This window comes from Dinoponera quadriceps, unplaced genomic scaffold, assembly GCF_001313825.1.
Source record: "Dinoponera quadriceps isolate SergipeBrazil2010 unplaced genomic scaffold, ASM131382v1 scaffold4681, whole genome shotgun sequence".
In the NCBI taxonomy this organism is placed as follows: domain Eukaryota; kingdom Metazoa; phylum Arthropoda; class Insecta; order Hymenoptera; family Formicidae; genus Dinoponera; species Dinoponera quadriceps.
Window position 1 is genome coordinate 7,561 of NW_014561157.1, and position 27,966 is coordinate 35,526.

Consider the following 27,966-nt stretch of genomic DNA (forward strand, 5'->3'; position numbering starts at 1 on the left):
GCGAGAGAGTGAACGCGAGCGAGCGACGTGGAGAGAGAGTGCGCGTCTCCATGCCCCGTGGCGTTTTCTTCTCTCGATGGTTTTGCCATTCGCTCCGTCGCAGCATCGCACGTTCCGCGGCGGCCCCGAGAGGCACACCGTCGTAGCGCATCGTCCGTTGTCCACGCGAACGAACGCACAGGGCGAAACGGATGTCCGCGGAGGCGAGAACATTCGCGGCGATACACGGCTGACAGACACGCATCGAGCGTGAGTGAGTGAAAGAGAAAGAAGGATCGACGCGTCGACGACGACGACACGACGGTGAAGCACGGTGAGTGGCGCGGAGTGGGAAAGGCGAGATACGCAGTAAGGATTCTCGGCGGCGGTGAAAGAGACAGAAAGAAAGAAGAAGGGACACTCACTGACGTGTGCGGGCGTGTTCTCGGAGACGTGCGCGCGCGCGCGAGACGGACGAACACGAACGAACGCTCCCCGGGAAAACGTCCTCTCGGGTGGAAAACGCGGCAGCGTAACCGTGCGCCGCCGCCGGTCGCCTTCAACGACATTCATGTGACGTGACGAGAGCCGATACCCAGTCGTGCCTGCCTGCCGAGGAGGGAGACGACCCCGAGTGGAGTTGGACGAACGCCGAGAAGCCGGGCCAACGGCGGACTCAAGATGCTCAAGTTCATCAGGGGGAAGGGCCAGCAGCCGACGGCCGAGCGACAGAAGCTGCAGAAGGATCTCTTCGCTTTCCGAAAGGTAAGAGCGAAAGGGAGTGAGAGCGAGCGAGAGAGAGAGAGAACGAGACATTTGCACCGGGCGAGAACCTTCTCGCCCACACCCGGTGCGAAACTCGCCGCGAATACGACGCGTATGGGCGCGGGATGAACGCCGCTACACCGGGGGGCGGTGTTGCCAGGTCAGTTCGATCGAGCTTGTTTGAATCGGTCATTCAGGAAAGAGAGAGAGAGATTGTTTCAACGGATTTTGTTTTCCAGAGGACGCGGTACATCTGGAGGTGTAGTAATTTTCAGAAGGTGCGAGAGAAGAGAGGTACACGCGTCTGTATTGGGGCGAGAGCGTTCAGCAATCTGTTATTATCGTATTCCCGAGCCGAATACCTTGAGATACACAATCTGCCCCAGGCATGTTTCTTTACATCTCCCCCGGTGACGGGCTTTGGCTTTATCACGCTCCCAAAACCAACTTACCTGTGAGCCTGAAACGCAGCTTGCTTCCGCGGCGGGTAGCGCGAAAGTACCGGAATTTCGACGCAAGGACGTTTCCGATATTGCCTCCGGAACGTGATCACAGAAATTTGCCGGGGAGGAAGCGAGAACGAGAAAGCGAGGCTGCACTTTTTTATTTGAACAATTGCGAATCGAGGAATTTGCATGTTGCGGAGAATTTTGCTTTTCTGGCAACACTGGACGGCGGTGAGCCTCTCTCTCTCTCTCTTTCTTTCTCTCCGCGCTCAGACAGGTTCGAGCGATTCGTTTCGCCGGGAATATCGGGTTACCGTTGTGTGTACCAATGGTATCTTTTTATCATGTCTGCCCGCGTACTCCTCTCTTCTGCCTCCTCGATGCTTGTGTACGCACGCACGTTACAGCGCGTGGTTTATTTATTTGTCCGCGAATACGGCGTAACAATTTGGACAATGCGGCACAAGCTCGCGCGAGCCGATGCATGTGCATGCACTCGCGCACGCTTGGTTTCCGCGATCGATTTATATCTCCCCTCTTGCTTGGTTTTTGCCCGCCGAAACGCGTGTTCCACGTTTTCCGCGGGAGTTAATTTAGCAGCGGAGTGCGCGGCAGACCGTTACCGTACACCGGGTACCGTAACAGTTTGTTTAATCAGCGATTACGGTTTTATAATTGACGCGAGAGGATCTTAGCGCGCGCGCGCGCGAGTACAGGGTGTGTCGGGAGGGGGGGGGGGGGAGTAAACGCGCGCCGTTGCGAAACTCCAAAGTCGGATTTTCTCCCGGCGGGAAATTGCCGCGGCGAAATTGTTATTTTCTTCTCTCTCTCTCTCGCTCTCGCTCGCGTATGTTGAATTTAACGTTTCCCTCAGAACTACATCTGCTTGAAGTGCGTACGGCTTGAAGTACATACGGCACACGTACCGTGTTACTCACTTGAATTTCTGGAGCATAACTCGGGAGAAAAATATTACAATTTTCCGATGCTCATTTTCCACATCTCTGCTGGGAGAACTCGAAGTCTCACGAGGAACGATGCGGTATCTCCGTCTCCCGTCAATTTCGGGGTGCACTGTGTATTACATTTATCATATGTGATGAGGTTACTTTGCATTATTGCATCGCCGCTCGAAACGAATTGTCCTCGTGGAAACAAAATCCAATTGAAGTCCGACGTTAGTCAAGTCGTGCTGTATTCCTTCTTTTTCCTTATCACACGTATCGTGTGATTATACATCGCGCAACAAAGTTTTGGCAAAATCTTTTGTCAAGTTTTTTCAAAAATTTATGTTTAGAAATCCATTCGTGGAATCGATTTCCACATGTACGAGAATCGTCTCTTTTCCCGAAGTTATTCAGTGAGTTATCAAACGCGTTACAGTTATTATGAAATAACTCTACCTTGCGGAATTATATAAAAGAGTATCAAAAATTATAATTCCTCGCAAGTATCTCGTGCTTTAACTGTACATGTGCATCCCGCTATCTACGGGTTCGTCGAAGTTCTGCGGAAGAGTTCTGAAAATATATCTTGTGTCATTTTGCCGTCGATTATCTCGTCGAGATAAACCATTCGAACGACGAATTTATTTTTATGAAACGTGGATCGGCGAAGGATAGGATGTATTTGCGAGACGTTGCTCGATAATACCGCAAATGGTTAATCGCGAGTCGCGGTATTCGTGTGTCAGGCCCGGACTTTGGTTCGTCAATTTGCATTATTCATTTTTGCGGGCGTCGCTCGATTCCTTACCGCAAGTATTCGTGCATTGATCGCATTCGCAATCACGGGTGGTTTGAAAGTCAATGTGACACCTGACGTGTCGAGAAACGCGTTTGCTCATTCGTGAAGAGCCGCCAACTTTTGCAGCCAAAATACGATTTTTTAAAAACAGATATAATGGTTGCAAAATCCAAGCGGGTTGGTTGTTCAAGTATCGCGCGTAGAAAAAAAATCTGGTTACATTCCAAGTGTCAGAAAGTGAGCAACCGGATGCGTTTTGGTTGAAGGGAAAAGAGTTTCTGATTCTTATGACCCAAGTATGTCTTATAATCAGAAATTCTGTTTTCCTCGACCAAAACGCGCCTGATTGTTTACTTACTGGTTAATGCAGATTTTTTTCCGTACGAGAAAGCCAAAATCCCAAGGTATATTTATTAGCTGAACTGTTCAGAATGCAATGCAGTAAATTCATTACATGTTTTGTTTAATTTTATAAGACATATGCGTCATGTTATATATATATATATACGTACAAAAAAACTCCGTTTGTCGTAACATCAGATATTCTCGGATCTTTTAATAGATAAAGTTTAATATAACAAGTCTGTTACTTTCCGTACTGTGTTATCTGTACGTATCTTGATTGTTAATCGCCGAGCTGATAACTTAAATTTCCTCTTCATAATCTGTCACGGACCTATACTGATGTATGACGAAGATTGATTTTTTAATTAATTCGTTAATTCGTTTTCCTCTTTAAAGACATAGTGAACCTAAATCACAATTATAGTGCTTATTTGTTTACATATTATACTAATATAAAGCAACTATTATATTTTTCCTCTATCAATTTAAAGTGGGACTGATTATGCAACATATGATCTGCGAGAACGAGTTTTAGAAATCGCCTTTTTGGAAAGACTTTGCCAGTAGTGTTTTACTCCGTCGTTATATAACAGAAATAATCACTAGAATTATAATTCATTCGACGCGCCTTCTCAGAGGAAATAACATGCCAAAATTGTCTTAATTATAATCGTATTAAATCAAGATATCGATATCAAACTTCAAAGCTTCAAGAACAATACTCAGCCGTATATTACAAATTATATCTTAATTGATTCCCATGAAATCAACACGTTGGGAATTTCTTTTCTGATAAAAGCAGCATAGAAACTTCGTGACTCGGTTCTCGATGATCTCTTACTTATTGCCTGCGGATAACATGTTTTAGAAGCGACGAAAGAATAGCCATTAGGTTGCACGTTAGGTAATAATGAAGTATGGAACATTCGACGGACAATAACTGCTCAGGTGTTGCGCAATTGTGCTCTTTGTTGAAGGCGGCCGTTTTTCACCGCGATCCGCCGGACGGGGCACAATCGAGCGTTTGGTGAGAGATGAACGCGCCTCGCATTAGGTGCACACGCGAAAATCGCGTCGCCGGCTGATAATTTCCTGCCGATGCGCCCGTGTAATCTGCAGGAAACGTCGAATCTACTTATCAGTCGCGGCGACGCGAACGACAGTGCACGGTTCTTGAAGCGAATTGCACGAAGTCAACAGGTCGATATTACACCTCCGACAGAAACAATTGTAGTCATCTTTTCTCCTAATAGTTGAAAATTTCGAATTTTATGTGCCATGATTTCAAGAAAATTTGAAGAAAGAATTGAACTAGTTCATGTAGATGAGAACAATCATTTCAAATTTATATTGCAATTTTCATATTCCGTGGTTTTTTGCTCATACTCTTACTTTTTTACTTACCTTTTTTCGTACTTTTTTGCTTGTTACGTATTCTGAATAGCGACTTTAAAATAACTTTACCGAGCAATAAAACCATTAATTAATATGCGAAACTATCATTGTTTTCTGTACTTCTTCAACACACTTGCCGATACAATAGGCACGCATGTATACCTAGCGCTTATTGCATGCTTTGACGTACCAGTGCCTGACGTTGTGACGCACTGCGTCGAGTGCATTATCGTGAAACCCTATAGCGATCTAATTCCCTGCGCTGTGGATTCTCGAAGAAGTACCACGAAGTACATCACGTAAATGCCCCGGTGGTAATTCAGGTCGCCCTGACGACCACGGATCCCATTGACAAACACGGTTTACAAAGCTAACTCGACGACGCATTTAGTGCTATTTTCTTATTTTTTTCTTGTGCTATAATCGTCCAAGTTAGTTAAGTTTAATTCAATGTACATCTTATTATTATTACTCTTTCTGTAATAATAAAAAAAGAAAATGACTCGAGGAGTGTTAATATATTAGCATAAATAAAATAATTAAGTTGGATCCCATCAGACCATCTTCTCAGGAATCCTTTTAGTTACTTATTAATGGAAATGCTTCTTACATGTCTGTAAAGTTAGAAGACGATTGACCATTCAGAAATGATATTCGCAACTAAAAATAACATTTTCTTTATACGTTCCTTGAGGTTAATGTCCTATTTTTAATTTTAATTTTTAATTCCTTCTAAACTACTTTTAGGATTTTAATGAAAAACTATTGTGATATTAAATATTAATATAGAGATATTTTACAAAAATTCCAGATTTTTTTTTAATAAATATAACCATAAGAAATTTATAATTTATAATAATAAGCGCGGTATACACATATGTATGTATATATACACATATTTAAATATTGATATACCACTTTCTCTATTAAGTGTGCACCTTTGTTAACTGCCGTGTAAATAAAGCATCAATAAGAAAAATAAAACATCTCCGTATATCTTCGTATTTGTAAATATTGTGTATATATTTATCTTAATTTCGCTCAAAATTACCATTTATTATTTAGATTGTTAAATAAACTTATAGAGAATTTTTTTTTCCCAGTAAATAAACTCGTGAAAAGGAACTCTTAATATCCCTGGTGATAATCAGATACCACGGACCAACTACCGGAATGTGACACAATTTTTGGAACATTCAATATATTTCCTCCATACTTAAACCCATGTCCCGATACCTAAATGACAAGAAAGTTTAATACTCACGGAATATTGATAACAGGCGGCTATATTGATATTTACAGTTCAAATAAAATACGATAAGGCTATTTTGTGGACCATCCCTTTTCTCTCCTGTTTGTTTAGGCACGTTTATTAGGTCAATATTTTACTTACCGTACAACCAGATCGTCATTTTCTATCTTAAAACCTTTTCTGAGTAAAAATTAAGCCTTTTGTCAGAAAGATTAGTTCTTTCTCTCTAGGTTTTATGTGTCAACAATTAATTTATATATCAAGTTCTACCAAGACAATTTGTTTCAAAAAAGAATTTCTTTCATAAAACTTGACGTGTAAATGCACTGTTCATGATAACTTATGCTGATATTTAACAGTTCATTGGCGCAGTAAAGCAAAAGCGGTTCAGTCAACCTGATGTTTGTTTGAACGATCTCTTTTTCAGCGTGAGTATGCAAACGACTCGAATAATTCGAAAACAGCGGCACAAAAAAGTGTCCATTCGTGATGTACATTCGCGCTCTTCTGAGAGAAAAAAAAACTGACGTAGAAGTGTAACAAAAAAGAAGCAACCTTGTGCTTCATTTCGCAGACGTGCAGAATTAACATTCGCCAACGGTTCACGTATCGTTACTCGCATAGCGATCATGAACCGTATCCCTCCCTCTTCCCTCCTTCCATATCGAAGTTCGTAAACAACTTGCCAACATCTCGACCGCTACAAAGTTGTTCCCGCATCCTCATCTTTTAGTGAATATTATATAAAAATGCTGCGTCGAATACACTGTAATACACAATAAATTCATGTTGCGTTGTAGAATTTTCCCTATTGGTATTTGAAAAAAGTTACTAACTTTTATATCCACTACATTTGTGTAAGTTCACTTAATTAGAAACCTAAATCGTTTAATGCAATAGTGTCTAAGTGACTTTTGGAGGGTGAAGTTTGGATCAAAAGATCAATCTAAAAGATAAAATTATATCTGGATTAATTTCTGGAAATTCTTAAAAGAAAGAAGGGGAGGTTTACATTATTTTAGCACTAACCTCATCAATCGCGGTTCCCTTGAGTATTCGAGATGAATCAAAAACCTTTCGACGCCTCTTCCTCCGAAACAGAGTCCTCCTTATGCGTCTTACGTGTGTTTGTATTGATGTTCGCGAAGTTCAACGCGAGGATTCGACTTAAAATAACTTAGTCTCGGAGAGACACGCGCCTCTTTGTTGCGCGAAGACTACCAGTATGCAGCCTCGTCTCATCTTAACTCTGGCGTCGGTGGCTAGCAAAACTCGCAGGTAGTGACACCCTTTCTCATGGAAATGGCCAAGGTCTCCCGGGCCACCCGTTTCCCCTAATCGGGCGCGACTGAAACGTTGAGTTATCTCAGGTCGATACTGTCGGGAGTCGTCCTTTGAAAATCTCACTGTCATCAGAGATTCGTTATTTTCAGGTAAAAACAATCTTTCCTCTCATTGTTGTAGGTCCTCTCATTGTTGTAGATGCGGTTTTCTCTACTATCTGGTCACGTAGTAATATTAAAAATATCGTCGCAGTCTGTCGTGTAAATTCGTTATTGCATCAATGGTGGTTGGAACGAAAATCTCAACAACTCCCACGAACGATTCGGTAACTTGATTTAGGATCTCGATCGATTTGCAAACTGTTTTCTTCCGATTGTGTTTATTATTTTATTCAACGTCTTCTCTTCGAAAAAAATCTTCAAAAAAAGTTGAAAAGTCTTCGAAAAAAAATTAAAAAGTCAATTTGTGATGAAAGTATAACATCAGGTACTACGTGTTTATCCTAACGTTAATCTTAATATGCATTGGTTGTTTCAAATTAAAAAGTACCGGTTAAGTAGAGTTTGCGCGTACTTAAACGAGTAACGAGTTTTTTTTATTAATTAATTTCTATCCTAGAAGATCCGCTTTACGACAACTTCTTCAAGTATCTCTCTTCGCTCCTAACTCGGAAACTGCTGATTCTTCAGTACCCAATAAGAAATAATATCAAGTGGGAAAGAATGTCGAAAAATCTGTAGTTAAACTCGAAGCGAAGATTCCGGCATATTTGGCGATTGGTATTTACGAATCGATGAGAACCTATCGAGAGTTCAGATGTTCCAGGATGTATCCTGGTTATATCTTGCGAGAGAGTTGTAATTGACTGTGGGAGGAGGCGAAAATAAATGAGCTACACGAGTTTATCGACGTCCGCGTAACAACGATATTTCATCGATACCATGCTCGAGCGATGCTTAATTAATTCACCGCTGGTTTTTTGAAGGCATATACACAGAGAACAAATTTCTTTGAATTTAATAAAATCTTTTTAATTGAAACAAATTTGTCTTTTGGAATGGAGCAAACAATCGAATGTTTGATTTAACAAACAGGTTGGTTTCTCAAACAATAAATATTTTTACGTCAAACAACATATTTCTTTTGTATTTTCATCCAAATATTACAATGGTTGTCACAATCAACAAGTTACTTATTTAATAATTATTTAAAAGACTACGTTTAACACTGCGTTAGAAAAATATTAAAGAACTTTTTTTATTTGGTGAAACAATATTTAGTATATAATGAAATAATTTTTTTTATTCAAAACACGAAATCTATATAATTTATTTTAAATAATATTACTTTTTTTTATCAAACAACATTTACTCTAGTGAAACATTTTCATTCAAACAAAATGATGTTTGATATAAGATCATATTGTTTATATTAAACAAATTCAAGTCAAACACGTATATTAAATTCAAAGAAACCTTTTTTTCTAGATACCGTTACCGCATCACATACGTCGCCTTGTATGTTCACGTACTACGCACGTGTACGATAAACAAGTTCGATTAACGGGCGCTGTCAAAATCTGACTCATCGCGAAAGACTCGATGACTAATTCGTTACCTTCGATTTTTTCGCCTAAATCAGTATTAACATCGTTATTAGATATCTCGGGATCCTTCAACACAGTTCTCGGTTATAATAGATCGAGTAACGGAAAATGATTGTAGAGCTATACATGTAAAGATTAAGAAAATATGATAATTTATTAACGAGTATTGAAAATATGATAATTTATTAACGAGTATCGATCAGAAAACTAAAACGAGTACGCAAAGTCATTTTTGTGCTGGGATGAATAAAGTAGTGATTTTACAATTAGGAATTAAGGATATTAATTTTCCAAAATTGTCGCGATTCTCATTGGATGTAGCTATAATTTCACAATATCTTTGTAGCGATTATCAGATTTATTATTGAATTATATCGTATCGTTCTATCTTTGCATCCCAGTTCGGAATATAATTATCGATCCTGGTAACAAAGATGGGCGTTAAAAATTACCTCAAATAATGAAACACGATGAGCATTCGAAAAATAAATGTGTTTGCGACGTCGGGAAATCGATAACGAGGTCAGCGTCACTAATCATCCACTCTTACTTACAGACGGTGCAGCATGGTTTCCCGAACAAGCCAACCGCTCTCGCCTGGGATCCGAGTTTGCGTCTGATGATCATCGGCACGGCATCCGGCGCCATCAAGGTGTATCCTTTTGCTTTTCTTGCTCCTCGCCTTCGTCTGCCTCGCTTTCTTTTCGTCCGGTATTTATAATCTGGTCCCGAGGCAACCGCCACAGCTCGATGACGTACATATCGATCTATTAATCCTCGAAAAGCTTTATTCAGGAAGAGAGAATTACTTCGGATCAATTATTCGATAATTGACACGTGCGATTTACAAATTTCAATTTCGCAGCTTTCTCAGAAATCTTTTTTATTGTTATTTTTGTTATTATTTGAAACGTAAATACTTGCTGGACTGGAAAGAGCATCCGGAATTTTTAGTTACATTTTATCGGGTCGTGCCGAAAATAGAGGATTAATATCCTTTATAATCGGGAGGCATTATCGTTACAGAAATATCGTTCGGCCGTATTATATTTTACGGCCTTTTTATTGCCGCAATGGAAAAATCTATTTTACGGCGCCGTGCGAGCGATTGCCTAACAAAGGCTCCGTATAAATCAATTGCGATGTATTTCATAAACCTGCGCTCCGGCTGGAACAGGGCGTTATTGAAGAAACGTTAAATCACTTCGTTCACGCGTAATCTCGCGTTCTATGCAAATGCAGTCGTTTCCAACTGAGAGATTCACTGCAACGTTGGTTCGATTTACTTTCTTCCAACAATTCGAGCGACGTAAGACTTTCTTAGCACACGGAAACTTTTTTTTTCTCCGGTGCTGCTGGTAAAATTTAGGTCAATGATATACTTAACTCTTCAATTAAGAGCGCTTGCATAATACAAGATCCCCAGTTCGGATATCGACTGTAAAAGATATCTTTAATGCAATGCAACGTTCGATTGAGACATTCGACTTTAAAAGGCTGTTGACATTCTGACTAACTTTATTATTCTCTTACTCAAAGAATGCGGTATTTCACACTAGACGAGTCTTCGACCGTCGAACAACAAACGATCAAACGAGATTACGACATTCTACAGAGTCGCCAGAAGAAAGGAATCGGCGGGATTCTATTTTGTAACATTTCCTTGCTCTCGTTTCGTGACTCTGTTTGGCCTTCACTCGCCTAATCTGCACGTGGGCGCCTGAATTATCGACCCAACGAAAAACCCATTTGCAATATTCAGTGGAAATTGCACAACGATACAACCCCGAACGAGTGCGCTTTTTTTTAAACGCTGATTTGAGCATCGTCGCCCGATCGGATCGAATCAATTAGTCAGTACGAACGTCAAAAATTAAATTATGTCCCACTTCCACGGAAAAGTTCGATTTTTAAGATAGTTGGCTCGTAAATTTATTTTTTTTTTAGGAATCTTTATAAATTAGGAATCTTTATAAATTTTAACAATATGTTGATCGAGACACGATCTACACATGTGTAAAATTAGAAAAAGACTGACCCATACTGAAGCTGAGATAATTTAAGTCAAAATTAGCACTGTTTATATATATCACAGGTACAAAAATGACTTGCAATATTATATTTTTAATTCTAACAACCGAATTGTTCTTACGATTTTAATGAAAAACGAGAAGACAATAAAAGAGATTTGTAGAAATATTATAAAAAAGTTACAAGATCGTTGACCATCTAGAAAACCAAGAAAAAGTCAAGAAATCTCAAAATTCTTGATGATGATTAACTTGTCAAGCTAATCTGTAAAAACTTGAGAATATTGTATTTTCCTTCGTGCTTCTTGGTTATGCATCTCCTTAAAGATATGAAGGAATGGTTAAATAACCTTAAAGATTTGCGATCAATACGAGTAAAAATGCAAAGAACATAAAGAGAGATACGAAGAACTCCGACGTCACGATTATAAAACATACGATTAATACGGGCAATCCCAGCCAAAAATATCATACGTCAAAACGTGAAAAACGATTATCTCTTTATGAGATTTTTTCTTCTTTTTTTAACATTATGCAAGTTTGATTGATACTCTTTTGCTATATCGTGTCAAATCTGTACATCATAAATCATGTTTACAAACATTCAGCACAGAATTGTCAAGTTTTTCGTTGTATCAACCATCAGATTTTCTAACAGTATCGTTACGGACCAACTACTTTAAAAGAAACATCTCGTATCGACATACGATTCATACGTATCGTTTCCTTTCATATATACGTTTTTTTTTTTTTTTTTTTTTTTTTTTTTTTTTTTTTTTTTTTTTTTTTTTTTTTTTTTTTTTTTTTTTTTTTTTTTTTTTTTTTTTTTTTTTTTTTTTTTTTTTTTTTTTTTTTTTTTTTTTTTTTTTTTTTTTTTTTTTTTTTTTTTTTTTTTTTTTTTTTTTTTTTTTTTTTTTTTTTTTTTTTTTTTTTTTTTTTTTTTTTTTTTTTTTTTTTTTTTTTTTTTTTTTTTTTTTTTTTTTTTTTTTTTTTTTTTTTTTTTTTTTTTTTTTTTTTTTTTTTTTTTTTTTTTTTTTTTTTTTTTTTTTTTTTTTTTTTTTTTTTTTTTTTTTTTTTTTTTTTTTTTTTTTTTTTTTTTTTTTTTTTTTTTTTTTTTTTTTTTTTTTTTTTTTTTTTTTTTTTTTTTTTTTTTTTTTTTTTTTTTTTTTTTTTTTTTTTTTTTTTTTTTTTTTTTTTTTTTTTTTTTTTTTTTTTTTTTTTTTTTTTTTTTTTTTTTTTTTTTTTTTTTTTTTTTTTTTTTTTTTTTTTTTTTTTTTTTTTTTTTTTTTTTTTTTTTTTTTTTTTTTTTTTTTTTTTTTTTTTTTTTTTTTTTTTTTTTTTTTTTTTTTTTTTTTTTTTTTTTTTTTTTTTTTTTTTTTTTTTTTTTTTTTTTTTTTTTTTTTTTTTTTTTTTTTTTTTTTTTTTTTTTTTTTTTTTTTTTTTTTTTTTTTTTTTTTTTTTTTTTTTTTTTTTTTTTTTTTTTTTTTTTTTTTTTTTTTTTTTTTTTTTTTTTTTTTTTTTTTTTTTTTTTTTTTTTTTTTTTTTTTTTTTTTTTTTTTTTTTTTTTTTTTTTTTTTTTTTTTTTTTTTTTTTTTTTTTTTTTTTTTTTTTTTTTTTTTTTTTTTTTTTTTTTTTTTTTTTTTTTTTTTTTTTTTTTTTTTTTTTTTTTTTTTTTTTTTTTTTTTTTTTTTTTTTTTTTTTTTTTTTTAAATCGAATCTCTTAATCGTATCGCGCGTAGAGAGGAACTAAGCGGAATGTCATGTGTGACGAAATTATCAACGCGTCAGCGAGTGCGCGCGTTCGCCGGCGGTTTAAGCCGTTTTAGTGCCGTGGCAATCGCTCACAGTCGGCAGATGCTTCCAAGGACTACGTAATCGTCAGATAATCATTATTATTTCGCAATACATACACGTATGGTTTATCTATACGCGACGGCACACCTCATCGAGTAAGGCAGCCTCGTGAACGCGCAACCGGCGACGCGCGTGTATCACGTTTTATTAATCCGTCGACACGTCGGCTACATTTGAACGTAATCAAGCCTCTTGAACTTTTTCCGCAACGCGGAGAAGCACGGAGCGACGATGCTCTATCTGGTTTCCGTTTTTAGACACGACGTGGCTTTCTACGAGGCCAAACCGACGAGCATGTTTTTCGTGCCGCGCCTATGAGAACTCGGCTCTCGAGTAGATTTTTCAAGAATCAGGTGCGACCCCGAGTCGAAATCCAAGTCGGAAGAGTCGTTCGTTAACGATATGCGCGTGCTATGCGACGTCGCGTGGTCACAGAAAATATTGATCGAAAACTTGGAAGTAGGTGACACCTCTCTCGCCAAGCGAGAGAGAGAGAGAGAGAGAGAATATCGCGCGCAATGCTGCGGAATGTTAATTTGCGAGTCGAAAACTCCTATATTCGATTACCTGGCGCACCCATGGGAGATGACGTCATATGAAAAATTTTGTCGAATCGCGTGCCAAATCAAGAATCGCTAAATCTAAACTACTCCGCGTTCTCCGGATTTTCGATTACGATTCAAGTAAGTTAACGCGCGTTGTTTGCATTCTCAGAATCGCAAACTTTGCGATCGACAATTCACCGTTTCGTCAAACGCGAGTCTCCGTTGTCAGCACATTAAATGGGTCGTTCGGATTCTTGACCCGTTTTCTCGCAACGCTTGACGCTTATCTTGTTTCATCTTTTATTTCGTGTAATATTTAATATCTGATTCCTTGACTCCATTATCGCTGTAGTTTCGGGCGACCAGGTGTAGAGTTCTATGGACAACATTCCGTCGAAAGCGGTGAGAATGCCGTCACGAAGATCGTCGCACTGCCGAACGAGGTGAGATAATTGACACGTTCATTATAACAGCGCAATTTTCTCAGCCAGCTCGAGTTAGAACGTCTCGAATAAGTGTAGCGAGATTTCCATTCTCGCGAAGAATTGCATGCACGTGTGCGTCATTTCCTTCTATCAAAAATGTTATTTACAATTCGATGTGACACACGTTTATTTTTTATATTTAAGATAGTTTAATTTTAGTTTAATTTTAATTTTTTCACTTAATTATTTTAATTTTAGTTGAATTTATTTTATTAACTTCGATGTATAATATCAATATACATTGAGAAAAAAATACTTAAAAATTCATTTGCGAAATAAATATTATTTATTCTTTACATCCTACAAATAAATTTGTAACTACTTTCTTCTCAGTGTGAGGAGAAAATTCTTTTTTCGTTTCGTCCGTTTTTCTAAGAAGTCTGTATTTAAGAAAAGCGACTAGAAGTGCCAGTTGTTCAGCTAATCTCATATCGAAATTATTGTTGATCCCTCTCTTTTTACATCGCAAATTAACCCTTAGATGACACACGGGGTTAAAAGCACCCCAGAGTGTTTTTGAACGCAAATTTTTCATAGCTGCGCGCCAAATTTGGTTCAGTGGCGTCACCTAGTATTAGTCGAGGCTTGACCCAATATTGATAAATAAAACAATTATACACGTTTTTTCTCGCTGCGGTCCAAAATACCCCCTATAGCACGTACGTTATTATTTTGACGTGTGTCAGCTAAGGGTTAAATACCTCGATCATGGGCGTCCGAAATCCCGGTATTCGTCCATTACGCTTCGATCGTCAATCCGCATTGTCTCCCCTCCGCGCTGGATTATTTTTAATTCGGCGAAAATTATGCTCCACGTGTTCGATTTCGTTTTCGCACGGTGGTAGACACCGCTAAGATGCTAGACTTGCGGGTACTTCCGAGATCACACACATCGCACACATCGGAGTAACGCGACATCGTGTTCCGCTTATACGGTTGCCGGTGGAGGGGTGAGTTGCGTAATCCCGTGCGACACACATACAATGCACGCGTGTACGAATAAGTAATACACGAGTGCAACGACATTACGTGCGTCCCGCAATTAATGCCGCGGAATGTCGCAATTAAGCCGCTGCCTGAAATACGACCGATGCGCGGAAAGGAGAAAAGCTTTCTTCCGCCAATTATCCTGCTTGGCGAATGCTTGGCGTCTACGCGTGGCACGTGTAAACATTTACGCGTGAACTTGTAAATGATGCTGATACAACGACAAATATTGGGCAAACTCGTTACTACGAGCGCGCCGGTGGAGCAAGTGACAAGAAACAGGAATCGTTAAACGTTATCTTGTTTACATTATAGGTGAATGTTTATCTTGAGAGGAATGATTGGCGCATTTACGGGGAGAAATGATCGAATCAAGGAGATTCAAATATGAGATGTGCAATTTTTTATTAACAATTGGCTCATTATTAATTGAAGTGTCAAATCAGGACTCGCTCGTTCTCGAGACCGACTCGGCCGCGATTGAAATTGCGCGAAATTGACAATTTATTGGGGATATTTGTATCCTTCGCACACGGAATTATCCGAGCCAGGTGTGGCTTGTTAATAGAATCACGTCTTTGTCCGTGCGATTGTGCAATGACGTGAGCCCGAGTGTTATTCGTTATCACGATAAGTTTCGAGCAAATCTTGGCACTGATAAGATAGGAGTTCGCCTATGATGGAAATCTAACGTTAGACTATGTGGTTTAACGCGTGTTCCAGTTTTTCGCTGATGGAAACTTAAGAATATATCGTCCATAAGTTAAAATGATGAAAAATTACAAATTGATCTACATCGTATTTAAAAATCACATCAAAAGTTTGACAGTAATTCCGAGTTTGGATAAAAAATTATTCCAATTTAAGGTTGTAAAGTGAAATGAGTTTGATAAGAATTCAATGAAACCTGCGCTGCGTATGTATTGAAATATTATCTAATTCATTAATCGTGCAACTAGAAAAATGATTGACCATTCAAGAACTGAGATATTTGTAACTAAATTTGACGCTTTTTATATGTGTTCTTTGGGAAGTTAGCGTGTTATTTTTAATTTCTATTTTTAATATCTATTTTATTAAAAATAGGTATATACAGTACCTACTTTTAGTTAAATTTTTAATCTTCTAAATTAAAAGTATAAGATTTTTATGAAAATCTAGGGTATTAATAACTATAATATGCTATAATAAGACTATAATATGACATTATGTATAAATTTCATGTATAAATTTCAGAATTATTGATCATTTTGTTTTGAAAATGCGGCGATGTAAAATTCGTACTTTATAGTAATATTTGAAATACATATGCATATATTTAAATACGTATATACGCTCTTTCTATTATTTGTGCATCTTTATCAGATCAACTGATATATAAATATAGTATTAATAAGAAAAATAAAAAATAATATTTTTGTATTTATAATATTGTGTATATTTGTCTATCTCAAAATTGTTTTAAATTAATATTTATTTCTTAAGTAGTGAAATAAATGCATAGAAACATCATTTTACTTAATAAATATTAAATTTATGAGTGCTCTTTTGATGCGTCACTGAAAATATAAAAATACGACTCTAATGGGCGACTCTAATGGGCAATACATACTTAAAGATGAAAATTTCAAATGCGACTAATTTATATCGATCGACAATATTTATATTAAATAAAGAAGTTAGTAACAATGATCGTTTCTATCAACATTTAATTACGATGTATTTTTGTAAGTCTTCAAGTTTTCGTTTTTCGCATATTCGTTAATTGGTCCGAATCAAAATCTTAATAAAATTTACACTGAATTTGGACTCGCCGAAAGAGTCGAGTTATCCGCGCGATTGACGCTTATGCAGATCATATATGACTCGATGTTCTAAATATAGGAACTGCTATCAAGACGTGATTTCGATTTTGTTTTCTATGAACTTGCTCGACCTTGCGTTTCCTGTGAATTTTCACTTTGTGCATCGTGAGCGATAGCTACTGCACAAGAAGGATACGGGAGTTGGTTCGTGAGAAGCGGAGAAATTGCGTAAACATTTTCTCCGTGTAATAATGATAGGAGAGCCTGACAACCACGTTAATCTTCGTTGCAAGGCGCTTTATTACATCCACTGTGTCACGAACATGCGTTGGCTTTCTAACTGAATGAAAATCGCTATTCAAAATTTATAGCGAGTGAAATATCAAATGTGAATCCAGCACAAATGTCCTTTCACGCGGAAACAGTTGGCAGGAACAAGATGCGACAAAAAAATATTTTAAGAGGCACAATTGCCGATACTTTTCAAATTTAATCATCGAAACTCGAGTGATTCTTTATTTTATTTTATGATTTATAAACTTTTATAAATGGAAAATATTATATTACATTATATTATATAAGAACTTTACACAATAAATATATATTTATTTGCAAGATATATTTAAAAATGCTTTCATTTAACTTGGAATTTTTAATTAATTGCCTGGAAAATCGGGGAATTTTTTTCCGGATTTCAATAAACATAAATATTTAAAATAAATATTCAAAATGGCATTAGGACGTATTCGTACTTAGATTCTTACTGGGCCATAAATTAGTTCTTCTTTGATAAAAATTAAAGAAAGCCATTTCATTCTAAGGGATATTATCGTATGTGTCATATCGAAAAGATGTGGATATGAAAGCGTGTACTCTGTATAATTCGTAAGGAATCATTATCGACTTTACATGCCACAAATTGTAGGGTCGCGTGGTGTCCTTGTGCGACGACAATTCCTTGCACTTGTGGGAGATCAATGAAAGTTCCGTGGTGGAGACGAAGTCGCTGTCGTTAGAAGGCAAATTGAAGAAGATCTCTGCGATGTGTCTCGAATCGAGCGGGGAACATCTCTTATTGGGGACGGAAGGCGGCAACATCTATCTGCTGAACTTGAAGACCTTCGTCATGCCGGACAATATTATTTATCAGGATGTCGTGATGCAGAAGTGAGTGAGCGAGCGAACGAGCGAAAGCGGTCTGATACTTTGTTATTCTTATTTCCTAAGCTGATCCGACATTCTTTCTAACAACGGAGATAATTGAAACGATTGGCTCATGTAGCCTACAGCCCGTGTAGAGATCATTAAATTGTTTTTGTCGTGCCGTAGTGTTCCGGAGGACTACAAGAAAAACCCAGGTGCGGTCGAGGCCATAGCCGAGCAACCGGGACATCCGGATAACATCCTGATTGGTTACAATCGCGGCTTGATGGTGCTGTGGAACAAGGCTACTCCGGGAGCTCAGCAGGTAAACACAGAGTGTCCGTTCATTCGCCTCTACGTACATACAACACACTTGGCATATGCAACACTCTCACTGCTTACGAACACAATTCACATGTACAAGGATGCTTCGCGTAAAACAACATGAAACAACATACATTGTGGGTCAGTGTTCAACCCTGCTAGCCCGTTCATTTCCGGTCTTTTCGAGTTCATATAGATCTCCAGATGTTGTTGATACATTTTCTCAGATACACTCATCTTCCTTCTTATATTCGCTAAACGCTCGTGTGAGAAATCGAGAATCAAAGTTCAAATAGTTGAGATCAAAAAAGACAAAATTAAATTCACTGAAATATAGAAAATAGAGAAATGTTCGCACCTTCGGAGTTGTCGCGTTTTGCGAATGAAGGAAACCGGTCGGAGCTAATCCGAACGGAACGGCAGGGTTAATTTTGTGAGATGGTATCGCTCTCGTTCTGATTGTCGTTTGTGTCTTTGGTGGTTTTGGCGAACGTGTACGCGCAGCTGATGGGTTTGTTTTCGCGTGCGCAGACATTTGTCTCCACGCAACAGCTGGAATCGGTTCACTGGATCTCCGAGAGCCGCTTCGTCTCGTCGCACAACGACGGGTCCTACGCGTTTTGGAGTCCGGGCGGCGACGCGGTGCCGGAGCCCACGACGCTTTACGGGCCGTTCCCGTGCAAGGCGGTCACCAAGATCCTCGTCTACCCTACCGCGGAGTAAGTCCGAATTTGGGCGTCGAATGATTGAGTCTCCCCTCGTCCTCCCCCTTCGAATCCGATGAAACTTTTCGTTTCTCTCCACAGACACGGCGAACTTGTTCTGTTCTCCGGCGGTATGCAGCGCGCCAGTTACGGGGATCGGCACACGATCACCGTCATGACTAAGGACAAACATTTGGTCTTCGACTTCACGTCCAAGGTGATCGACTTCTTCACTGTGTTCCCCAAGGAGGAGGACGGCAACAATGAGAATCCCATCAGCCCCGAGGCGCTCATTGTGTTGGCCGAGGAGGAACTGGTAGCTATCGATTTGACCAACCCCGAGTGGAAGATGATGGCTCTACCTTACCTAGTGTCTCTTCACGCGAGTGCGGTGAGTATCCTCGGGGGAAGACATGGGAGAACAGAGTAGCAGGAGATGCCAGGTACATACTCGGATGACGAGTTAGACACAGTTGAAGGAAATATATTTCAGAAGCTATGGAAAAAGAGACAAAGCTATTGATGTAGAAAAGGAAAATAAGGCAGAAAGTGTAGGGACAGATGTGAGGCGTAAAAATTGTAAGCCACAAATCCCTTCTTGGCGTAAAGCGAAGTACAAAGTACTCTGTCGCAGGTGACCTGCTCCCAGCACGTGCCCAATGTCCCGGAAGAGCTATGGGAGGCGATCGGAGTGGCCGGTAAGGCACAGACGGAGCACCTCTACTCGGACAAGGTGTGGCCCATCGACGGTGGCATTATCCTCTGCCAGAAACCGGCGAACCCCGACAAGCCCAAGAGCCGGGAACTGCTGCTCACCGGACACGAGGACGGCACCGTGAGGTTCTGGAACGCGTCCGACGTCCCGTTGACGCCCTTGTACAAGTACAACTCGTCGATTCTGTTCACCGGCGAGCACTTGGACGTTCTGGAACAGCCGCCGGAGGACGACGAGGACGAATGGCCGCCATTCAAAAAAGTAGGGATTTTCGATCCGTACTCGGACGACCCACGGCTCGCCGTGAAGAAGGTACTTCTCTGTCCGTTGTCGTCCACCTTGGTGATCGCCGGCACGGCCGGCCACGTCATCACCGCCACCATTTCGTCGGAGCCGGTCAACAAGGAGATCAAGGGCGTCACCATGAACATCGTCAACGATCGCGACGGCTTCGTGTGGAAGGGCCACGACCATCTGCCGCCGCGAACCGCGAATATATCCTTCGCGGTCGGCTTCCAGCCGCAGAGCCTCCTCCAGCTGTACCCGCCCGCAGCTGCCACGGCGTTGGCGTTGCACAGCGAATGGGGATTGCTCGCGGCTGGCACGGCACATGGGCTTGCCGTTTTCGACTATACCAGGGGAAAGGCCGTCAGCGTCAAGTGCACGCTCAATCCGAACGGTACGATGTATGAGGTGTTCAACAACATATAATTTTAATCTTACGGATGAATGAAGAACGCTGTATCCCCTGATGCATATATATATATGCTGCAGATCTCTCCGGTGCAGGCGACACGCCTATCTCCCGTCGGAAGTCCTTCAAAAAGTCCCTCAGAGAGTCTTTCAGGAGATTGAGAAAAGGACGCTCGCAGCGCCGGACGAACGCTAATAGTCCTACGCAAAATACCGCGCCCGAGAAAAAGAAAGACAGGTGAGAGAGAGAGCTATTTTCCATATTGCAACAGCGTTATGATTCATTCAGGATTTCATAAAATCACGTGATGCATCACGTACATGCGTGTAAACGAGGAAAATGCATTTAGTCCATTTTATCACGTGATCCAGCATTTCAATCGCGTGTATCACGTCTAAATAAGGAAAGAGAATGTATAATATGTAATAATTAAGGTAAACAAATTAAAAATTATATTTTAATTATATTTTGATTATTGTATAAAAATTGAAATAAAAATTGCAGCCCCAGCGTCGCCTCGTCACCGAGCGGTGACCTATCACCGGGGGTGGAATTGAAACCGGTGGAGAGACAAGTAGAAGCAAGACCCGTAGACGACGCTCTAGGTTCCATGGTGCGGTGCTTATATTTCGCAAGGAGTTACATCATTAGCCGTTAGTATCTCTCGATAAGCGCAACACTCGCCGACGAGGACGATGTGTGAGAATAACTTGAGAAAATCTGCTCGCAGTACAAAATACAACTCCCACGCTCTGGGCTGGTACTAACAACGGAACGGTGTACGTCTTCACATTGGCCATACCGGCCGGCGCCAGGAGAACGGAGGAGGACGTTAATTGCACACTGGGCAAGGAGATACAGCTGAAGCATCGGGCGCCGGTGATAGCGATCACGATCCTCGACGGATCGAGTGTACCGTTGCCAGAGCCGTACGAGGCCGAGAAAGGCGTGACAGCCGGGCCCGACATGACCTCTCCGCACAGAGTCGTGATCGCCAGCGAGGAGCAATTCAAGATCTTCAATCTTCCGTCCCTGAAGCCGCACTGCAAGTATAAGTTGACCGCGCACGAAGGATCCAGAGTGCGTAAAACTGGCTTTGCCAAGTTTTCGTGTCCCGTCGAGCCGACGGGAACCCACGAAGAAACTTGCTTACTCTGTCTGACGAACCTGGGTGACTGTTTGGTGCTGAGCATACCGGAACTGAGGAGACAATTGAACGCCGCTGCGATCAAACGGGAGGATATTAAGTAAGTATATAGGTGGTATTCATGGGCGTGTCTTTAAGATTGTTTACTTGGATTCAAGGCCTCCTCACGTTGTAAGGCTCAGTGCCGTATTTTTGAGGGGAGCGTCAAGGGGACTACTTATAAATTTATTATTCATTATAGGCTTCTCATAAAAATCTTCATTTAATGTAGAAGATACTAGAAATTGAATTAAAAAATAACACGCTAACCTCAAGGAGCACATATGAAAAGTGTCAACTTTAGTTGCAAATATCTCAGCTTTCGAATGATCAATTTTCTTCCAATCGCACAATCCATTAATAATATTTCAATACGTATACAATGCAAGTTTTACCGAATTTTTTTCAAATTTTTAAACTACTTAAAACTTCCTTAAATTCATCCTCAGAAGTTGAACGGATCATTTCGTCTACGAAGTATCCGAGGATGAACTTCAGACGAGATTTTTCATCCACATAATTTGCTGACTGACTCTATTCTTTTCTTCCTTTCCGTTTTCCGCAGCGGCATTTCTTCCTTAACATTCACGAAGTCCGGTGAGGCGTTGTACCTTCACTCGAGCTCGGAATTGCAACGAATTTCCTTGTCGGCCGCGAAAATGACCAAAGCGCATTGCGCGCTCAGTCTACCGCCTCACGCTCGATCGTACACGGATAACGCTGTCGAGACCTCGCAGGAGCAAGCTGGTGTTGTCGAAGGCGCGCCCGAGACAGAAGGGGAGACTCAAGGAAGTCAACCGCCCACGGTAGTGAACCGAGTTATCACGGAGAATGGCGTGGTGGGTTCCAGTGAGTATGCCGGTTACAGAACTCCACATATTTTTTACGAATAATCTAAAGAGGCAGACACGTTTCTTCTTCTTTTTTTTTTTTTTATTCTTCTCTTTTTTACACACGCGCGGACATAGAAATACATCACCGGCTTCTGTGCGATCGCTAAATATATGGTAACCGCTTGGCATACCTTTGTAACCCGCATATACTTGTGTGCTTCATCACATGTTGTGACCCATTACGACTTGATCTTACCGCTATTTACGTCTACCTTGTGTCTTAATTAACATGACAATTAGGGAATGCTGTGTTGTATTAGTGCCGTTTAGTGTCGATTTCCTCAACGCATGTCTTTTAGCTGGGGAAGAAGAGTCTCCGAAGGAACCGTCGCTGCGACCAGCCACGAGTAGTGTGGACGTGAACGGGGACGACGACCGGCAGGATTTGAGTTCTATCGGAGACATCACGATCGACAGTGTTAAAGATCACTTACTGTAAGTCGCATCGATAATCGTCTCGATTGTGTGTGTGTCTTATTTATTACGCTTGACTCGCTTTTATACGCGCGACAGGCATTTACTTCGGTGTTCCCCTCTCTCGGTTTGTTCAATCGTAACTTTTGATTCGACGTTATTTCACGTGGACAGCGTGTATTATTACGCGTATATTAGTCCGCGTACTTCGATAGCATCGCATGGCTTGACGGATTATTTCGTCGCTGCCGCGTGGAACTAATGCGTGCTCGATGTACTTGCCATCCTTTGGCAGTAACAGTTCGCTTTTCAGAAACGCCACGTCTTCCGAGGAACTCCACAATCGTTTGGCAGGGCTTAAAATGGAGGTGACCTCACGGTCTTCCGAGATATCGACGCAGAATCAATCGTTAGTGGTGAAAACTACCACCGTGGTTACGCAGACTACAAATAGCACGACCGCCAACGGCGAGGTTGAGACGAGTCAGGCGAACGAGACGCAGCATGTGAACAGTGAGTGAAATCACAAAGTCGAGAACTCCGAACATTAAAGTAACGCCTACTTATCGTTGTCTCTAATCGTTCAAATATCAGAGTGATGATGACTCACGAAGAGAAAGTGAAAGATGATTGATCATTTATTTGCGCCTCGTACGCTCGTATAGCAGCTCGTCAGAACGAATCTAATGCGTGATTAATCGAATATTTTCTAGGCCATCGGATTTCGATGATTTTCTAGGCATTAATCTCGATCGCCAGACACAACGGATTGTACAGTGGCCTCGTGTTGTTAAGACAGTTGGTCCGTATTGTGCCGAATTCTCAGTGACGATATTAAAGGGCCTCTGTATAGACTTATTATTTATTTTTAAAAAATCCTTATGATTTTATTTAGTTATTCAAGTAATAAATGATTTTGAAGGCGCAAAATTAAGACAAATATATACACAATATTATAAATACGGGAATAATTATTTTTTTATTTTTTCTGTTAATGCTTTATTTATACGTTGTTAAGCTAATAGAAGTGCTAATAGAAAGTGGTATGTGAATATTTAAATATGTATATGTACGTATGTCACAAGCGTTATTACAAATTAGAAATTTCCCATGGTCATATCTTCAAAACAAAATTACTAAAAATTCTGAAATTTTTGTATAATATCTCTATATTAGTTCTTAACACATTAAGGGCGAGAGTCGTAGTACTACGATTTAGCTCGACTGCGGCTTAAAGGCGGGAGTCGTAGTAATACAATTTAGCTCGACTGTACCTTAAAGTTTTTATGATCACACAAAATATCGCCCGCCGTTAATGTGTTAATATAGTAGTTTTCCGTGCAAATCCTAAATGTGGTTTAGGAGAAATTAAAAATTGGATATCGAGACCTCAAGAAACACGTAAAATAATTTCTAGGATAATGGTTTGTGACAGACCAACTACCTTAATCTACATTCCGTCTTTGGCTGCGTTCCGATATTCACTGGCAGCTTCTGAAAATCTGTACTATAACGTAACATGAATTGTAGATTTTCAATGCTGTGAATATCAGAACTCGGCCTCAGTCTGCCGGTGTTCCGATACAGTACATTTTTTTTCTCTCGTTTCGCTCCTCTCGCCCCCGCCCCCCCCCTCTCCCCCCGCCCTTGTTCGTTTTATTCGTGTCTATTAATTTTTTTTTTCTTTCATTCTTCCTTCTTTTATCGTCGATCACATCGTTTTTTGGTTGTGTGGCATTTGTTTTATTGCGCAGGCACTACGGTAGAGCGAGAGATACGCAGCGGTATCGAGACAACGACGACACACGCTACCATCACTCTACCTCCGAACGTCGAGGTCAGCAAAAACGGCACTGGGACCGTATTACAGTTATTGGTGTCGGCCGTTACCTCGATATTTTAACCCTAACCCGTGTCCCAACGCTTCACAGTATTACTCGTCGTGCGCTATTAACCGTACACATTTTTTTTATCTACCCGCTACTAAGTGCACCTGTGCTTCCGAATCTGATCGTTTGACTTTCGGTTTATTAATTCTGTCCCCGGCCCCCCTCCCCCCGCTGCATCCCTTTCACTGTGAACACACTCGTTAACGAACGAACTAGTTAGCAAAACACTAACCGTAGATGTAAAGCGATTATTGACTCTCTCTGGATCACCCTTGACATTTCTTATCGAGAGAGACATCCGTTGAGGGATCAGGAGGCGCAACGGCATGTAGAACGTTTCGTTATTGCAGATTAGTGCCGCGGACTTGGCCAATTTGGAGATCACCACGACTACGGTGACTACAGAAGTGTCGAAGGCGCCGTTGGCTAGGCCAGAGGAGGTCGGATCGTAGGCCTGTTCCATATCGTTTCTTCTCTACGCTGACCACGCATCGATTTCGCGCCCCGCATACGGAGCTACCAATAATTAGTTACTCTTACTTAATAAGCGAACGTGTACACAGCGGCGACATAGGTAGGATTTATATACCGTAGTTTAAAAGAGGACAAGAAAAAGATGAAAATCTAGATTTCTATGCAGCATTTTAGCATTTTGATCGCGCGACGACGACGACGAGTAATTACTTTTTAATACGAACCTCGAGCATATTTTTCACCGACACACATCGGTCTCGTATACATCGGTTGTATTCCACTTGAAAATATTCCTGGTCTGTTCTTTACAGCCGAACCGGCTGCACCGGTTCCAAGGAACTTACATACATACTGAAGCGCATGCACGAAATTCTCACGCTTCTCAGCGAGCGTAATTTTCTCGAACTAGCGCAGCTGGCTCAGCTATAAGGAACAGGCCATCTAAACGAATAAACTTTCCTAATTGGCGGAGAATCGGTGGGTTTTTAAACGGAAATAGGCCTAGACGATGTTTGACTTTTCCTTGCGACACGCGGAACGAAGAGGAAACACGAGTTTTCTCGCTGCGACTTCTTTACCGAGAGACAAAAAAAAGAGAGAAAAGTTTGCAGATTTTTATTACCGGTTAAGGTTTCAAGATAATGTATACATAAAGTTTTACCAAGTGCCGTAACGAAACCGCCAATTTTACAGCGAATCTGTCGTTTATCGATCTATCGTTTTACACGGCTAAGACTTTGGTGTCCGTCGATTTAAACGGCAAGCCTGATGCATGTGCGATCAATATAATTGTAGACGTCGAAAGGGAAAAAAATGGTTTCAAGGCTCCTGGTCCTTCGCTGCAACTGTCCTTCTTTCATGACGTCAGAAGCGAGAAAACGCACGCCGAGAAATTCTTGCGTTATACGTTCAAATAAAACAATATACTTATAAAGTGACGTTCATGATCGATTCAGCACACTTGTAAAATTGCCCGAACACTTTTCTCTTGCTCGAACAATCAATGAACGGTCGTGAAATTAACATCTACAAAATCATAAGAAAAGAGGTTGGAAAAGAAAGTTCCGTGTCAAGTTAATTTTGCGACTATTTATTGATCGTCCGAATAAGAGAAAAGTGTTCGGATAATTTTATAAAGTGTGCTGAAAATTTTTTTATTCGAACGTATAACGCAAAAATTCTTGGTGTATGTTTTCTTGCCTCTGACTCATCAAAAACAGTTGTAGGGACCAGGAGTCTTTAATGATAGAGACAACAATGACGAGACATCACAATCATGAATAATATGGCAGCCTTAAATATATATATATATATACATATATATACATATACATATATATATATATACACACACACACACACACACACACACACACACACACACACACACACACGTGTTACTTTATATTTTTAATTATTATAAAGATGCGACTTAAGCCATCCGCAGTATTTGAAACGTCTCGAGCGTCCTGTGAGCTCCGCGGGTGATAAGTGCGATACCGGCGCGGCGACGCAAGGGTGCTCCGAACGACAAGAAGATACATAGCTACTTAAGTAGAATAACACAAAGTACGAACAAGTAAGGAGATTAAGCGTGGTGAAACTTAAGGGAAAGGTGTGTGTGTGCCCGTCGATGGCCATGACGTAGGAAGAGAACGCGTTGAAAGTATATTTTTTATCGATGTTGCTTAATCGTTAAGTTTCTTCCTCTCCTCGTTCGGGGAAGCGAGGAGAGAGCATGATGGTAACCGGATATCTTTGGGTCGATATCGCTCGATTATTCGGGAACGCTTAACGTATCGATACCGATATATAGTTACTTTTTATCATTGCATTTATATCCGCAATCTTTCGTTTCTCGTTAGACAGAATAATCGCATGGATAGTAGCATCCCTAGCAGGATCGATGCGAAAGCTATGCAAAGTGCAAGTTTCCGCCTTTTCGATGCGTTATGAATTTTACGAACATACACACACACACACACATACACTACATATCGTTTTGTACCGATATCTTCTTTCATGGCTTTGTTTTTTGCAAATGCGATTTAGCAAATCGATTATACCCCAATATTTTATACCTTTGATCTCAGTAGAATCCTCGCGAGAAAGAGAGAGAGGAGGAGAAGGAGGAGAGTGTGTGATGGCTTACGCTACGTTTGGGAACTGCATTTTTATTCGGAATACGGCTCGATCATGTGTCACAACAATCTCGCGACACAACACTGTACAAACGCGAAATCCCGAAGTGTGCAACAGACTGACGGAGGGTGGTCGTGACCTCCTTTTGCCGCATTTTTTTTTTTTCAACTTCCTCTTTTTAACAACAATATTCGCGCGACCATTGAAAGTTTTATGATGTGATGGAATATTTCGACTTTTTAAAAGAAGCATGTATACCCTCGGCGCGCGGTAGCATCGGTTATTCTGATTATAATTTTAACGCGACACGCGGGTCTCTTTGTAGATAAGTTTTAAGCTCCTATATAGTTTCGTAATTATTTTTATTCGCTGTTCTTCGGTGATTTTGTACTCCTCCCCCCTCCCCCTCCAAGCATAATGTTATCAATCATATCTCACACACACGTGTCCGTGTCGAGATAGCAAAAGAGAAAGAAAAAAACTGAAAATTCAACGTAATACGAAAACAAACGAGTGATCCGACGATATTACTTATCGCCGTATAATCGTTTATCGTACGTTAACGATTGTCCTTCATTTCATGGAATCGACGCTGAGTTCGCTGAAGTATGTGCACTCGTAATATTGTAAATTGTTTTTTTTTACTTTGATAAAGCGATGTATAGTGTACACAGAGGAAATTGATAAAACACTGCCCTCCCTGAAAAAAAAGAAACTTTCCTATCCGACACTGTTAAATATTAATTGTAACATGTCTTATATTATATTTGAACGCCTATTACGAAGAAATATATGAGTAATTATTGATGTATTTTCTATTTCAAATTGCGTTGCTTCATTGGGTTTTACTCTCGAATCGTCCTT

The 27,966-nt window shown here is 39.8% G+C and overlaps 1 protein-coding gene across 6 annotated transcripts; it reads left to right on the forward strand.

Annotated features, from left to right (window-relative positions):
• On the forward strand, positions 1-27,909 carry LOC106750931 (lethal(2) giant larvae protein homolog 1). Of its 6 annotated transcripts, none has more exons than XM_014631595.1 (16): positions 1-744; positions 9,375-9,472; positions 13,600-13,690; positions 17,450-17,691; positions 17,854-17,992; positions 18,496-18,710; positions 18,798-19,086; positions 19,330-20,089; positions 20,185-20,341; positions 20,609-20,757; positions 20,835-21,351; positions 21,856-22,139; positions 22,483-22,618; positions 22,893-23,110; positions 24,352-24,434; positions 24,837-27,909. In XM_014631595.1, exons 1-16 carry the CDS (start codon positions 661-663, stop codon positions 24,936-24,938), a joined length of 3,564 nt encoding a protein of 1,187 aa, XP_014487081.1. In that variant the 5' UTR covers positions 1-660; the 3' UTR covers positions 24,939-27,909. The 6 variants fall into 6 exon arrangements, with proteins under 6 accessions (XP_014487081.1, XP_014487082.1, XP_014487083.1 ...); XM_014631596.1 differs by having other exon boundaries at positions 22,911-23,110; XM_014631597.1 differs by having other exon boundaries at positions 18,523-18,710.
• Positions 27,910-27,966: the final 57 nt, after the last annotated feature.

Excerpts from the sequence above, each read along its gene's own strand:
- LOC106750931 (XM_014631595.1), top strand. The coding sequence starts at position 661 with ATGCTCAAGTTCATCAGGGGGAAGGGCCAGCAGCCGACGGCCGAGCGA. Across the intron at positions 20,090-20,184 it reads GTGCACGCTCAATCCGAACG|ATCTCTCCGGTGCAGGCGAC; the intron begins GTACGATGTATG and ends TATATGCTGCAG. Across the intron at positions 22,140-22,482 it reads GAATGGCGTGGTGGGTTCCA|CTGGGGAAGAAGAGTCTCCG; the intron begins GTGAGTATGCCG and ends CATGTCTTTTAG.